The sequence below is a fragment of the Podarcis filfolensis genome (assembly GCF_964270895.1).
Source record: "Podarcis filfolensis genome assembly, chromosome: 5".
In the NCBI taxonomy this organism is placed as follows: Eukaryota; Metazoa; Chordata; class Lepidosauria; order Squamata; family Lacertidae; genus Podarcis; species Podarcis filfolensis.
The window spans coordinates 10,168,054-10,184,397 of NC_139608.1; the positions used below are offsets into that span (position 1 = coordinate 10,168,054).

General features: G+C 40.5%; 1 protein-coding gene across 2 annotated transcripts in view; it reads left to right on the plus strand.

Annotated features, from left to right (window-relative positions):
- The first annotated feature begins 378 nt into the window (after positions 1-378).
- CCDC39 (coiled-coil domain 39 molecular ruler complex subunit) overlaps positions 379-16,344 on the plus strand; it is a 29,943-nt gene continuing 13,977 nt past the window's right edge. The window contains exons 1-9 of one of the 2 annotated variants that reach the window (XM_083613193.1): positions 379-786; positions 3,813-3,932; positions 7,819-7,965; positions 10,357-10,515; positions 10,998-11,090; positions 11,183-11,311; positions 11,891-12,082; positions 13,514-13,617; positions 14,301-14,433. In XM_083613193.1, coding sequence (XP_083469319.1) covers positions 658-786; positions 3,813-3,932; positions 7,819-7,965; positions 10,357-10,515; positions 10,998-11,090; positions 11,183-11,311; positions 11,891-12,082; positions 13,514-13,617; positions 14,301-14,433 — 1,206 coding nt within the window. In that variant the 5' untranslated portion in view covers positions 379-657. Of the gene's footprint in view, positions 787-3,812; positions 3,933-7,818; positions 7,966-8,294; positions 9,243-9,612; positions 10,516-10,997; positions 11,091-11,182; positions 11,312-11,890; positions 12,083-13,513; positions 13,618-14,300; positions 14,434-16,344 lie in introns of those variants that run through there. The other variant, XM_083613194.1, reaches the window with a different exon arrangement.

Consider the following 16,344-nt stretch of genomic DNA (forward strand, 5'->3'; position numbering starts at 1 on the left):
CCCGATTCGTTTGCAGGGAGGTCAGACAAAAGTCAATGAACCTTTCAGCGCATCCGTTCCACAAGAAATCTGAAGACCTCCCAATGGCGCCACCTCAATTTGCGACAGCCTGGAAATGCTCTTAGCTCTTATTTTAATATATATAATTTAATATTGGACTTGATATATTTTTAAATATATTAAAATATAATATATAAATATAATGTGTATAATATATATATATATAATTATATATTCTCATATATATGGGAATCTCATCTATATATGTGGGAATTAAACCCAGATTCAATGGGACTGGGATATCAGTCTATTCTGACGCCTCCGTCGTGCAAGCTGCGAAATGTTCGTGCTCACGAGGAGCACTATAAACACTGGTCTGGAGGCGCCTCGTGTTGCCGAGTCGCCGCCGCCACCCGCCGGACCCCGAGTTTTATGAGAGGAGGGGGCGGAGGGAGAATCCCAGCCCCACAGCACCGCTCTTGGCTTTATAAGCCCGCCGGGCCCAGGATGAGGCCTGCCTGCCTGCCTGCCTGCGCGGCGGTTGCCAAGGCCTCGCGCCGGCCGTTGCCAAGGCAACCAACGGCGCGCGTCTGGCTTTGCTCAGGGCCGGCATCCGCGGCGGCGGCGGCGGGAGCCCCGAGCTGAGGAAGGGGCGCCATGAACGCCTTGGGCGACCGCGGCCATGGCGGAGCCGACTCCACCGCTTCGATACTGGCCGAGCTCGACTGGGACGACGGCTTCGCCATCCCCGTGGCCAACGCGGAAAACAAGGCTCTGGAGGACGAGGCGAGTTGGCGGGACTGGGTGGGGTGGGGTAAGAGAGGCCAGGGCGGGTGGGGCGGGACCCCCTTCCTCTTCCAAGCCCCCTTGGCTCCATCTCGAAGTCTGCCTTGGTCAGGCCGCACCTGGAGCGCTTTGTCCCGTTTTGGGGCGCCAGCATTGAATAAGGACATGGACAAGCTGGAACATAGGCAAGAGACCAAGATAATGAAAGGTCTGGAAGCCTAGCCTGATGAGGAACGGTTGAAGGATTGGCATATGTTTAGCCTGGGAAAGAGGAAATACAGTGGTACCTCAGGTTACATACGCTTCAGGTTACAGACTCTGCTAACCCAGAAATATTACCTCGGGTTAAGAACTTTGCTTCAGGATGAGAACAGAAGTCGTGCTCTGGCGGCACAGCGGCAGCAGGAGGCCCCATTAGCTAAAGTGGTGCTTCAGGTTAAGAACAGTTTCAGGTTAAGAACAGACCTCCGGAACGAATTAAGTAATTAACCCGAGGTACCACTGTATCTCTTCACATATCTCCAGGGGTGTCCCATGGAAGAGGGAGCCAGCTTGTTTTCTCCTGCTCCAGAGGGTAGGACTCGAACCAGTGGATTCAAGTTACCAGGAAGCAGATGCCGACTAAATGTCAGAAAAAATTTCCTGGCAGTGAGAGCTGCTCCACGGTGGAATGGCCTCCCTCTGGAATCTGCGGACTCTCCTTCCTTGGAGGTTTCTCAGCAGAGGTTGGGTGGCTATCTGTCCCTGGGTGCTTCCGTTGAGATTCCTGCATTGTAGGGGGTTGGACTAGATGACCCTCGGGGTCCCTTCCAAGTCTACATGTCTATGATGCCGATTAAAAATGAGTGGGGCTGTAAAGGCTCCCCACTCCAAATGTTATTGGAGCGGGGAGGAGTGGGATCTCCTGGAAAGTGAGGTGTGGGTTGGGTGATTTTGGCCGACCAGCCCCCCAAGTGCAGTAATTTCCTCAACTATGTGCTTAGTGTGCCGCAACCATTGCTGATAGAAGAATTGAAACCAAAGAATCCCCCCCCCCAAAAAAAACCACACACAAAAGTGTCCGCCTGTTTTCTCATTGCATTATGCTCTGGTGCAAAAATTCTTCTGGTCAAACTCTACTTCCAAGGATGCTCTGTGTGTGTGAAAGATGTGTGTCTCATCTTTGCATAGGGTGTGATGGGGACATTTCAGTCTTTCCCCGGTACAAAGATGCAGCAACATGGCACTGGAAGTGAATTTAAAGAAGAGCCTTGCTTCTAGGCCTTCAGTCACACTTAGGGGTCCATCTCAAACTGGATTCCAAGCAGCAGGTCCCCCTGTGCCTCCCGGCAGCAACTGGTTTTCAGAGGCATATACTGCCTCAGAGCATTTAGCTGTCATGGCTAAGAGCTGTTAATAGACCTGCGAGGCTGCTGCTCCATCTCTGCATGAGTACATCTACTTTGGGCTTGCTGCCTTCCAATGCAGAGTGACTAGTGCAGAGCAGAGGCGGTTCAAAATAGGAATTTTCTTCAAGGGCAAGAGCAAAGAGTTCCTTGAATTCAGAGGAGAAAATAAGCATGCCTCAGCCACCTGGGGTTTGGGAAACATTGTGCTGATGCAGTATGGTGCCTCGTAGGGCTGTGTTCTGCTCTATATATTTCCGGAGCTGACCGTAATTGGCCAGAAAAGTTGGCTTAAGAGAGCACTGCTGGATCAGAGTAAAGGTCCGTCTGCTTATTTTAGTTCAGCATTCTGTTTCCTTACACTGGCTAACCAGATGAGGTAGGAACATGAGCTGAGTGTAAAGGCGGCCTTTATTGTTTGTGCCCAGCATATGGTATTCAGAGATGAATTGACTTTGGACATGAAGGTTTCAAGTTAGCTATAATAGCTAATAGGTGTTAAGAGAGTGCATTTATGTAATCATTTTAAAAGGCCATTTAGGCTAAATGCCATGTGGCAGTAAATTCCATTATATATGCATTATGGTTGGAGTTTGTCCAGTCTCCTGTGCTCACAAATTTTATATCCAACCCAGCCTAAATCTGGGTTGGATAAATTTTTACACAGGGTTAGGATGCGTGTATTGGTTAAATTGTGGCAAAGTATGGCAAACAGGGAAGGAAGTAGGGTTAACTTGCCTTTAAAAGTGGATATATTTTATAGATGGCTGTGCTGACATTCCCATTGACTGTGTGTTTCCAGTGCTGGGCGTTTAATGCATATGTATCCTGAAATTTGGTGTAAAATGCTACTGTTTGATGTATTGTTTCTTAAAACAGCTTCACACTGATTGGATCCTTAAGCCTTTCTTAATTGCTAATTTGTTTCTAACCAAAGTGTAAACACCTTTGCATGGGGTAAAGACATCCCCACCCTGTCAACATACCTTGGTGTGTACACAAACAAACATATCTGATGAATTGAAGATGTGGTGATAGAAACAGCTGGTAAGGGTAGTACTGTGAAACATAAAGGTAAAGGTAAAGGTACCCCTGCCCGTACGGGCCAGTCTTGACAGACTCTAGGGTTGTGTGCCCATCTCACTCAAGAGGCCGGGGGCCAGCGCTGTCCGCAGACACTTCCGGGTCACGTGGCCAGCGTGACAAAGCTGCATCTGGCGAGCCAGCGCAGCACACGGAAACACCGTTTACCTTCCCGCCAGTAAGCGGTCCCTATTTATCTACTTGCACCTGGGGGTGCTTTCGAACTGCTAGGTTGGCAGGCGCTGGGACCAAGCAACGGGAGCGCACCCCGCCGCGGGGATTCGAACCGCCGACCTTTCGATCGGCAAGCCCTAGGTGCTGAGGCTTTTACCCACAGCGCCACCCGCGTCCCACTGTGAAACATGCTGGGCTGCTAATGGTGAAATGTGAATACACCAATTTATTTCTGAACAAATCACCAAATATCTTCATGTATGAAGACTTTGTGGTTTTTCTTCCCCACCCCTAAATGCAATAGTATCTAAAAGACCTGACCATCTTCTGATCTAATACTTCTAATATATTGTAACACTAAAATATATTGAATTTTGTTTACAGCTGCAAAAATTGCAAAAAGAAAAGGCAAACTTACAAAATCAGTTGACTGACTTTGAAGACCGTATTGCTGCAATGACATCACATTTGAAGAACGTCAGGCAGGAGTTTAATTTGACACAGGTAGATGCTTAAGAGTGCTTCTTTGGTGAAATACATGTGTAATGTAGTCCTGTTCGTGTTTATTTTGAAGTAAATCCCACTGTGTTCAGTGAGGCATACTCCCAACTAAATTGGCACTGGATTTCAATTTTATCTAAATATACCCATCTTTCTTCCCTTCAAGGTAGTAAACATAAGATTCCATGTGATCTCCCATCCAGACACTAACCAGAAATGTTGCTGTATTACAGCCTTTCAGGCCTGCCATCCTATGTACACTTATTAAGCATAAATAAACTTAATGGAATTTACTTCTGAGGAAATATGCAGAGCTGTAATCCTGTGTGCAATTATTTGGAAATAAGACACATTTAACTCTGTAGAGTTCACTTCTGAGTAAACATGCATAAGATCAGGGTACATGAAACAGAAAACATAATTTTTAAATGAGTTGTATTCCTCTTTTGTCAGTAGGCAATGCATAGCCGGTTCATAATATTTACAAAAGAAATGTTATAAGCAAAATGATATCATTGATAGTGTGGGCACTTAAAGATTTAATGGATTTTTATAAGTCAAAGGGATTCTAGCAAAAACAAGAGATCTTATAACTGGTTATATTTAATATGCTGGTTCTAGATAAGATTACGGAACTTCTTTGTAAGAGATAGAATATTTTATCTGGAAAAATAAATGATTTTTTTTTTTAAAATACATATTTATTAAAGTTTTACAAAACAAAGAATTCATCATTTCAAAATGTATCATTTCCATACATAAAGCTCAAGAAAAACAACAATATGTGACAGAAAAAAGCAAAAAAAAGAAAGAAGAAAAATAGAAAAACAGAAAAAAGAAAAACACTCTTTCTTAAATTTATAAAGTTCCATGCCCCTCTGTCTTGACCTCCTCACATCCCCCTTTTTTGTGTTCCACTTTACTCCAATCAGATTCAGCAAATTCAAAACCTTGTTTCAACCATACTTAATGTTATATTCTAATTATTATGTCCCCATTTTCCATTATTTTAATCCGTACCTCATCTTATAAAATATGACATAATATTGTTCTGTTCATAACCCCTTATCCTTTTTTTTCTTAGATTCTTCTTTTCACACACCTTTAGCCAAAGTCACACAAACCCTGTTACTTTTACTTCCCACATCCTATTGACACTCAAAGATTTTACAGTATTTTTGTAGATAGTCCTTAAACTTTTTCCAGTCCTGTTCCATCGATTCTTCTCCCTGGTCACGGATTCTGCCAGTCATTTCAGCCATCTCCATGTAGTCTATCACTTGCGTCTGCCATTCCTCCACGGTGGGTAGATCCTGTGTCTTCCAATATTTAGCTAAAAGTATTCTTGCTGCTGTTGTTGCATACATAAAGAATGTTCTATCTTTCTTTGGCACCCATTGGCCAACTATGCCCAAGAGAAAGGCCTCTGGTTTCTTGGGGAAGGTACTTTTAAGTACTTTCTTAAGTTCATTATATATCATTTCCCAATAAGCCTTAACTCCTGGGCAAGTCCACCAGAGGTGAAAGAATGTTCCCTCAGCTTCTTTACATTTCCAACATTTATTGTCAGGCAGGTGATAAATTTTAGCAAGCTTGACTGGGGTCATGTACCACCTGTAAATCATTTTCATAATGTTCTCCTTTAAGGCAATACATGCCGTAAATTTCATACCGGTGGTCCACAACTGCTCCCAATCAGCAAACATAATATTATGACCTAGATCCTGCGCCCATTTGATCATTGCTGATTTGACCGTTTCATCCTGCGTGTTCCATTTCAACAACAAGTTATACATCTTTGACAGAATCTTAGTTTTTGGTTCTAACAGTTCTGTTTCCAATTTCGATTTATCCACCTGGAAGCCAATTTTTCTATCCAAATTATAGGCCTCTCTTATTTGATAGTAATGAAGCCAATCTCGCACTTTGTCTTTTAATTTTTCAAAACTCTGCAGTTTCAATCTGTCACCTTCTTGTTCCAAAATTTCCCAATATTTTGGCCATTTAGCCTCCATATTGAGCTTTTTCTGAGCCTTAGCTTCCATAGGTGACAACCACCTTGGGGTTTTACTTTCCAGCAAGTCTTTATATCTTATCCAGACATTAAACAAAGATTTTCTGACAATATGGTTTTTGAATGCCTTATGAGCTTTAACCTTGTCGTACCAAAGATATGCATGCCACCCAAAAACATTATTAAAACCTTCCAAATCCAAAATGTCTGTATTTTCAAGAAGCAGCCAGTCTTTCAGCCAGCAGAATGCTGCTGATTCATAGTACAATTTAAGGTCTGGCAGGGCAAATCCACCTCTTTCTTTTGCATCAGTTAGAATTTTAAACTTAATTCTAGGTTTCTTGCCCTGCCAGACAAATCTAGAGATGTCTCTCTGCCACTTCTTGAAACAATCCATCTTGTCCAAAATTTGCAAGGATTGAAATAAAAATAGCATTTTAGGCAATACATTCATTTTTATAGCTGCAATTCGACCCAACAAGGAAAGCTTCAAGTTAGACCAGATTTCTAAGTCTTTTTTAACTTCTGCCCAACATTTCTCATAGTTCTCTTTAAATAAGTTCAAATTTTTCGCCGTCATATTAATCCCTAGGTATTTCACTTTCTTAACCACCATTAAACCTGTTTCATTCTGAAACCTATCCTTTTCCATTGGAGTTAAATTCTTCTCTAATACTTTAGTTTTTACCCTGTTTAGTCTAAATCCCGCCACATGACCAAATTCTTTAATCAATTCCAAAGCTCTTTTCATACTGGATTCCGGCTCCTGTAAAGTTAGAACCAAATCATCTGCAAAGGCTTTCAATTTATATTGTTTAGCTCCGACCTGAATGCCTTTTACAAATCGGTCCCCTCTTATCATGTTTAGCAGCACCTCCAGGACCGAGATAAATAATAATGGAGAGATAGGGCAGCCCTGACGTGTTCCTTTTTCTATCCTAAAATCTTCAGTCACCACATTGTTTACAATCAATTTCGCTTTTTGTTCTGAATATATTGCTCCTATACCATTTTCGAACCCCTGACCCACTCCCATCCCTTTCAAATTTTTCTTCATAAAACTCCAGGAGATATTATCAAAGGCTTTCTCCGCATCAATAAAAACTAAAACAGCTTTCGTGTTGATATTCCTTTGCAACAACTCCAGAATGTCAATTATATTCCTTGTATTATCAGACAAGTGTCTGCCTGGGAGAAAGCCTGCCTGGTCCTTATGTATTACTTCCATTAATACTTTTTTAAGTCTGCTAGCTAAAATGTCTGCAAAGATTTTGTAATCCACATTCAAAAGGGAGATGGGACGGTAGTTCTTTAGTTGTGTCTTTTCAGCTTCTGTCTTGGGTATCAATGTGATGTATGCTTCTTTCCACGATTCAGGCGCCTTTTGGAAAAATAAATGATTATTAATCATGACAGTTAATAATTTCTGTCAGTTAATTCATATAGCAGCTCTTGATATTAAGATGTTCTGCAGTTACTTTTTTTTGAATGAAATAGACTCCAAATTGGTAGAGAAACACACGTGAATATAATTAACACTACATTTGTTCTGCTCTGGACTACAGAAAAATAAAACAATGGATTCAAAATCTCATTTGAAATGTTTGCATCACTTGGATAGCTAACCGTAGGAAACTGCTTCAAGAGAAAATGCTGGATCTTTTGTTATACAAAACTCATACCTTTCTAAGTCTCAATACCTATCAGAAAGGTTCTTGGATATTTACTTAAGTGGAACTCCTTAGTTGTATGTTTTATAAATTTCCATCCATTTTAAACTTAAATTTCTTTTAAAAAGGAAACAAACACAAAAGGTGCCTTTAAATCATCACTGCTTGTTAACCCTGAAAAATAATTAATTGCCTTTCTCTTTAGTCTCTTTTCAGAGCCAGGCAGAATGAAATTGAAACTGAGCAGCATTTTAAATCCCTCGCAGAGAGAGAAGTGGGGCGACTGAAAAGCGAGATTCAAAGACTGGAGAATGAAATGGTTTCATTACGAGAGAAGAAAAATAGTCAAGAAGTATGTTTCAAGTATTTCATCACATATCTGAAAAATATATTCCTAAAGTCTCTGCTGCTATTCTTGCACTGAGCTTCTCAGCTGCATCAAACAAAGGACTTCACACAGCAACAGTTTTGATATTCATACTGTTTTATTGCAGCATTCCCTCCTAAAGTATTTTAATGATCCAAGTATTTAAGGTTTTTAATGCAAGATTAGGGTACAATGTGGAAATGGTTATCTGAACTACTATCTTGGTTTACTTTACTTGGTCACTTTAACATGGTTGATTAGAAACTTAAAAAGCTGTCAGACATTTAGTTCATCTAGCTCAGTTCTGTTTACAGTGAATGGCAGGAGATGTTTGGGATTGAATCTGGGACCTTGGGCATGCAAAACATGTTCTCTATTGCTTATCTACAGCCTGTCCCTGCTTATCACTTGATTTTCCAGGAACTGTTTACTTGGGGCAAAACTGTACTTAATAAGAAGCAGTCTCTTATTGAGGCACTCATATTGGGCTATTGTTGAATTGCCTTGGGATGTTTTATGAGGTGTAACTCATAAATAAAGTAAGTAAATATTGTTACAGGCCACCCTAATCTTTGCCGAGCAGTAGCAAGAGATTCTGGGTTCTTCGCACTTAACCAGGGTTTTTGATTCCTTGGAAAAATGAGGCACAGCAGAGTTTGTGCATCTTAGAAATATGGTTTATTCACACATATTTAAACCTGAAGCCTTCAATGGAGGGGGAATCCACAGTATTAACATTCCAAGAGGGGCTTGTCCTTCCCAGCAGCACAGCAATGAATTCAGAGGCTTAGCCAAAGATAGGCCTACATAACTTGTTCATCCCAACTGAGCCAAAGCTGGGTAACTGGAGGCCAGTGTAAATTCCTCAAATGGCGTTCAGAGGCGTGGCAGAAGTGGGACCAGAGAGGGAGGACTTCATCTGCATCCTAAACCCATTCATCTTGGTCACCTGCCTTGGCAACCCAGCACAGAACACTATTTTAAAGGCTTGTTTTCCCTCTGCCACGCTTAGGCAAAGCAGCAACAGGCCTGCTGCCAGATGAGGTTTAGATCTGGTGTAACTTTATGCTGCATTATTTTCCCAGGCTTGCTTTATGTGAGTTTCTTGTGCATAGGATTGCTCCCTCAATAATAGTTGGTGTTTGGCATGGATTTGTAGTAACATGGTTTTATGCATATTATTGGTATGCTGTACTGATGTTTTCTCATATGGCATGAGAATCCACTGTGTACAATTCCACTGAACTTGCAGAAGAAGTAAGGTAAAGGTAAAGGGACCCCTGACCATTAGGTCCAGTCGTGACTGACTCTGGGGTTGCGGCACTCATCTCGCTTTATTGGCTGAGGGAGCTGGTGTACAGCTTCCGGATCATGTGGCCAGCATGACTAAGCCGCTTCTGGTGAACCAGAGCAGCGCACGGAAACACCGTTTACCTTCCCGCCGGAGCGGTACCTGTTTATCTACTTGCACTTTGACGTGCTTTCGAACTGCTAGGTTGGCAGGAGCAGGGACTGAGCAACGGGAGCTCACCCTGTCGCGGGGATTCGAACCGCCGACCTTCTGATCGGCAAGTCCTAGGCTCTGTGGTTTAACCCACAGCACCACCCGCGTCCCCTTGCAGAAGAAGTAAGAAGTGTCAGAATAAGTCTTTGGATCCCATCAATCATAATAATCATTTTTATCTCCTCCAAAAGGGTCAAAGTAGAGTGACATGTCAGCTGTGCTAGGTGTGTCTCTGCTTTTATGCAATTTCCCCATGCTAGCTCCAGTGCCGGAAACTAGTTGGATAGAGAGAAAAAATGTTTAAAGCGATATAGAAGTAAGGTTGGAAAAGGGGATTGCTTTTTGTTCCCTTCTCCACTCACCTCTTGTGCTGTAAAGTAGTAGATCTACTTCCAGTTCTGGTTTTTATATGAACAGAGTAGATACATGTTTAAAACACATGTGACTGTCCCATCATGTCTGGCACAAATACACATATATAGGAAAAATTTGGAAGCAGCTAGTCTGTCCCCTTACCTTTCTTGGAAGCAGTCATGTGAATTAAAGTCCTTTCAACGTGATGAGTTAGTCATAGCCCTCTGTTATAAATACAACCTGTTTTTATTTATTTGGGCCCATCACTCCCATCTACTGTAACTCAGTGTCTTCAGACTAGTCTTCAGAGTAGGATTTCAGATTACTGGAGGGGGGAAAGGCAGATAACCAAGAGATACACAAAACAGATTCTGACAGTATTTAAACTCAATATTTTCCACAGGTAAGCAGCCTCAAGTTAGCCATAGCATAGTTGTTTGTTGGGCTAATAAAAATATGGTATTGTATGATTTTTTTATTACATCTCCTCCCCCCCCTTTTCATTCCTACTATATTAGAACAATATTTTCAAAGTGACTCAGAAGCTGGAAGCCTTAAGATGCCAAATGAACTGGGACCAACAAGCTTTGGAGGCTTGGTTAGAAGAATCTGCACGCAAAGACAATGATGCAGTTGCAATCCAGAAGTATGCACAGCAAGATGATGGCAAATTGCAAGTATGTATATATTTTATTTAAAGTTCACGTGTAACACCCCCCAGCCCCAGCCCCCCCCCAAGTCCATATTAGTTGCATCATCTGGTTGGATGGGAAAGAGATGTAGTGCCGTACTAAGACATGAGATGCGAAACATGGATGTTTGCAACTATTATTTCTTTATTAACGGCATTTTACAACAAAATAAGACAATATCAAATATGAAAATCTGGAGTGGATTATGAGAGATGGGGTGCAGAATGGAGGAGAAGAGGTTTGGTTGTTCAAAGTGGTATTCTGTTGCATGAGCAAAACAGCCACATTGGATACTTCCGATGGAGTTATAAGTAGATGGTCCAGATAATCTTTGAGCCCTTCCTAGCTTTAGGATTTTATGACCTGAGGTTTTCTGAAAACATGGCAGTGGTTATGCTTTATTAACTTCTAACTGTTTTATAATTAGAGTTCAGTATTTTTAAAAGTATGTTTCGTTATCTTTTCAGATGTTAACTCTACAGATCGAAATGCTGACTGTACAATGTAATAACAGACGCAGAATTCTTGACAATGAGCTTACAGAAACCTTGGCTGCTCAGGTTTGTCCACTGGAGAATGGGTTTTGCAGGAATACTTCAAGTGCTTCTTATACCTGCTATACATTGTTATTAGTTTCCACTTCTCTTTACAGATAGAGCTGGATAAAACAGCTGAAGATTTCCGCAGGGTTCATCATGAAAGACAAGAACTTATCAGGCAATGGGAGAGCACCATAGAACAAATGCAGAAAAGAGATCAAGAAATAGATAAGTGTGCCTTGGTAAACTGGCTTTTTGACCTCTTAAGATATGTAATTTCATCTGGGCTTCCATTTCCTAAAGAGCTGAATGTCAAATGGGTTTTATCATATTGGTCTGAATATAAGCCACCCCAAAATATAAACCGCACTCGTAAAATGAGTTCTCTTTGGAAGAAAAAAAATGTCATAAATCTCTGGCACAATTTTAAAAACACATGCAACCTTTAGACTCGTCTCACACAGAATAATACTGGGCAACCAGTGCCAACTACTGAGAAGGGCAGGTGATCTTTTTACTAAAATTACTAAAGCTCTCTGTAGTTCCTGAGGCCTCATCTTAAATCACACCTTCTCTACCTATAAGTGCACAACTAAAGACTGTACTCAGGTTTTATACAAGCCAGATTTTGGGGGAAATGTGGACTATATTCATACCAATACAGTATATAATTGGGTTTTCCCACCATTAACTGTTAAAGCAAGAAAACAGAACAAACAGTCCCCTGAAGAACAAATTTAACTAACATTTTTTTTTGTAATTCTTGGTTTGTTGATCCAGTAGCATGGTTACGACTGATTTGTATATTTTTCTGTGCCTAGCTTTTAGCACAGGCAAGGCGGGCAATCCGTGCAAAGGAAAGTTTGCTTAAAGACAAGGTTCAGTTTTTGGCAAATGAGAGCGGTAATAACATGGAGTACGAGAAGAGAATCGCCGTGGCTGATCGGCTAGCTACCAAACTGAGGCTAGATTACCAAAAAGAGGAGGCCAATCGAAATCAGTTCCAGGATGAGGTAATTTTAACATCATATATAGTATGGAGACTTTAATCTTTTGCAGTTTGGAACATCACTTTGGAACAAAATGTAAACTTGAGAAAGTTAAAGCGTAGCAAAATGAAGACACCTTTCTAGAACTGATAGTCCCATTATGTCTGATGTTTACTAACAGATTCATCAGAAGAAGTTATAATCAAAACTTGTTATGCTCAGTGCATGTAAGGGATATTTATACATATGTGGCATTTGTCCAGGGGTTCAGACTTTGGGCATTGGCATTTGAATAGGGAACGCTGTAAAAATGCCCATGATGCTTTGTCAACTTATCTTTTGTCAACTGAAGTAATAGATTTACTCTCTCGTTTCACCTTTCAATTTAATTTTATGCACGTAACTAAAATCCCACATGGCTATAAAATCTAGCCCCAAATTTTAGAATTTATCATTTTTACTACGACTGTTATTAACTTCTAGAAGTCCCAATTCTGTAAAAGTTTTATCTTTCCCACCAGTACTTCAGTCTTGTGCTGAACGTCATCAATATTTTCCATTTTCAATATGGGAAACTGTGGCTTGGCAACCACGTGAGTTTGTGGCTCAGCACCTATTTAAACTTGAGTCACCCAGATCCTAAGTTCAACATTCGTGGCCTAGTGAAGTGAATTCTGTGGCCTCAGTTCACTGGAGTGGACTTTGTAGTTTATTCCAGCCAAACTGCACTTCACAATCAAGTAGTGTAAACTGAGAAAAAACCAATACTGTACACTCTTTAATTTCAGTAAGGTTTTTGATAGGAAGTTCACAGAGAAATATACATAAAATTTAAAGTAAAAAGGTATGAAAACAAGGGGTGCGCACCTAAAATTGGGAATGTTTGCATGACAGAAATGCAGGTTTTCTTTATCAGAGTAATATTTGTAATAGTTAGGTAAAGGGGACCCCTGACCATTAGGTCCAGTCATGACCGACTCTGGGGTTGCGGCACTCATCTCGCTTTATTGGCCGAGGGAGCCGGCGTACAGCTTCCGGGTCATGTGGCCAGCATGACTAAGCCGCTTCTGGTGAACCAGAGCAGCACACAGAAACGCCGTTTACCTTCCCGCCGGAGCGGTACCTATTTATCTACTTGCACTTTGACGTGCTTTCAAACTGCTAGGTTGGCAGGAGCAGGGACCGAGCAACGGGAGCTCACCCCATTGCAGGGATTTGAACCGCTGACCTTCTGATCGGCAAGCCCTGGGCTCTGTGGTTTAACCCACAGCACCACCCACGTGCCTTGTAATAGTTAGTAATAAAAAAAAATAAATCTGTGTTACAAATACAAAATCTGTGTTACAGTACAAATGTGGGAAGTTGGTGGGCTGCCTGACAGCTATGATTTCAAAATGACCACAGTACTCTGAATAAACACTTATGTTTTCAATATTCATGAAACCTAACCATTAGCTGGATACCTTGAAAGCTACTGTGGATGGAACTGCTTCTGAGTTAGAAGCGATGAGGATCAATGTAGCTAACCTTAAAAAGGAAATCCAAGAGAAAACTTTAAGGTAGGCATTATAAATGGTGAGATGACTACTATAGTTATTTTAAAAATATTTTTGTAACAAGTACTAGAAGAATAGATACTTTAGACAATGATGAAAAGTGCCATGGCATGGGCAGATTCACAAATATGACTATTTAACATTTGCTGAACCATTTTTTGTTAGCTAGGGATTTTTTTTTAAGACTTAGGGAAACTTCGGGACTTGGAGCATAATTTAGGGCAAGGTGCCATATTACCTGGATGCTAAACATTGTCTTCCCCCACCTCCCCAGCTAGAATTTATTATCTTGTCTTCTCTTTTCCATACCAATCTGTAGATTCTCTCAGAATGGTACAGTATTCCATCCATTCTCTTCTACATTCTGGAAAAGTGTGAGAGTTGCCCAGGAAATTCCCAATTCCATTTTTGATAAAGCTTTAAAGGTGTTTCCTGATTCATATCTTAATATGTGATAAGCTATTAAGTGTAATGAAACTATCTGATTTATTTTGTCTTTATATCAAAACAATGGCTGAAATTTGGGCTCCTTACTAAGTAAGTTGTTAGAGGTCCTAAATAGCAAATTACATTTCTTAGAGTTACATGTAGTTTATATTAATTTGAGGGTTAGGGATATTAGCTCCAGTTTTCTCTTTTGAAAATTATATGTAACTTTCCTTCTCACCCCATAAATCTGTGCTCAGGCTAAACGTGATAAAGGACCAGAATGACAGTCTTGCGAGTAAACTGAAATATGTGACAAACCAAGCACTTACTTTAGAAGAAAAAGCAGCCAGAATGGAAGAGCTCCTGAAAGAGAAAGAGAAGAGTGTCAAGGTAAAAGCAAATATATATAAAAAGCATACTTTCTTTCACTGTTACCAGCAGTTTGTCAAAGTGCCATTGGACATGGATACCTATAACAATTTGGTTTCAGTTTTTATATGTTACTTTACAGAAATATTTGTTGTCCTTGTGAGCTCTATCAGATTAATCATTTCCGCAATACTTTGAACTTCCATTAAGAACTGAGATAAACTTATAAGAAATTTTAAGATGAAAACCTGTAAGATCAGGTGTATGCCAGACAAATGTGTTTTGACTGAATTGGGAATGAGATTCATAGAGGAAAGAGAATCAACAGTTCTAAGGTGAAGGAACTCAAATGTTATAACAAGCACCACAAAAGCAAAAATCCTTGAATCACCCAATGAATCACAGAGGATGTAAGAAAAGTCTGGTCATTATTTCCACATGGGATTTTTTTTTATAAGTAATTTAAGGAAAACCTATAATAATGATCCTTACAGGAACTGTTCATACGAAGCATGAAAGGTAAAAATGAACAGTATTTTAATCACTATTCAGTTGTGCAAAGCTTTAACATTCTGGATGACATTATTTCTGGTCTAAGAGGCTCACAATCAATGCCTGTTATAAAATCATACACTTATAGAGTTGGAAGGGACCACAAGGGTCATCCAATCCAACCCCCTGGAATGCAGGAATCTTTAGTCCAATGTGGGGCTCAAACTCAACGATCCTGAGATTAAGAGTCTCGTGCTACTGACTGAGCTGTCCCAGAATCTTCATAAGGAACTTGAGTATCAACAATCTGTATAGACACAAGAGGTAGATTAGTGCCCTTGCTAGCACTGACAAAATATTTTATTGAAATTACTTAAGATGGGAACACAACTCAGTTGTCTCCACTCCTTAAGCTTAGCAGACAGTCTTCCAAAATGGCTATTTTTGTATAATGGTACTGATCTTGTAGTATTGGTGAGACAACATGGACCGGTTTGTGACACTGGACTGTGCTCTATTCTAAATGCTAATTTTTTGGCATATGATACTATAACACTAGACCTCAAGTGACTTCATAATTCAACAAGAAGCACTTTAAATTCTTCTTTGAACTTAAGTATAAAATTTTCTAAATGTGGATTAATAGTAGTTGAATTAAAATAACAATAAGGCAGAGAACCTGAAAGCACTGAAATGAAACAACCTGACTGCAGACTGCAAGAGATTATCCATAATATTCTTAGTAGGGCAGCTAAACCATGTGCAGTGCTTCTTTCCTTACACAGGAAGTGGATAACCCGAGAGCATAGCAGTTCCACAGCTGAGGGGTAATAGTTTAACTGGGATGAACAATGTCTGTAATGTGTTAGTCATAAGTACGCTTTCCATCAAAATTAGCCATGCATGTCTATTTGCCACATCTATTAATTCATGGTGAAAAGATATGGGCAGGGAATAATGCACTTAAAATTGCATTCTTTCCATTTGAGCTCCTGTTCCTCAGTGGCTGCCCCCAGTCTCCCTTGTAGGAAAGCAGTGTTGCTGGGACTGAATCTTATTTAACTCACTGTATGTTTTAGGATCTCTATGTATTATTAAAATATCTGAATTAAGGTCTTAATCATTTAGAAAGAATGAGATCTCATTTCAGTCAAAGTGAATTATATTTTTGTGTTCAGTTATGGTAATTGCTAACAGTGTTTTGTAGATTAGTGGATGAATAAGTTAAAATTTATTTTCTTACGGACATAGTGGTCTGCCCTTTAGGTAGATGAGAGAGATAGAATTGGCTGAGTGGTTGTCTTTCAGGTGACACTTTGCAACAAGTTATAGTGGGAGTGAGAGTGGGAATGCTCTATCTCTAGAAAGAAGAGGGAGAGGCAAGATGGAGGTGTCAGGTAAGGGGTGGCCTGGGTGCCAGAGCAGAATAGGTGCATATCC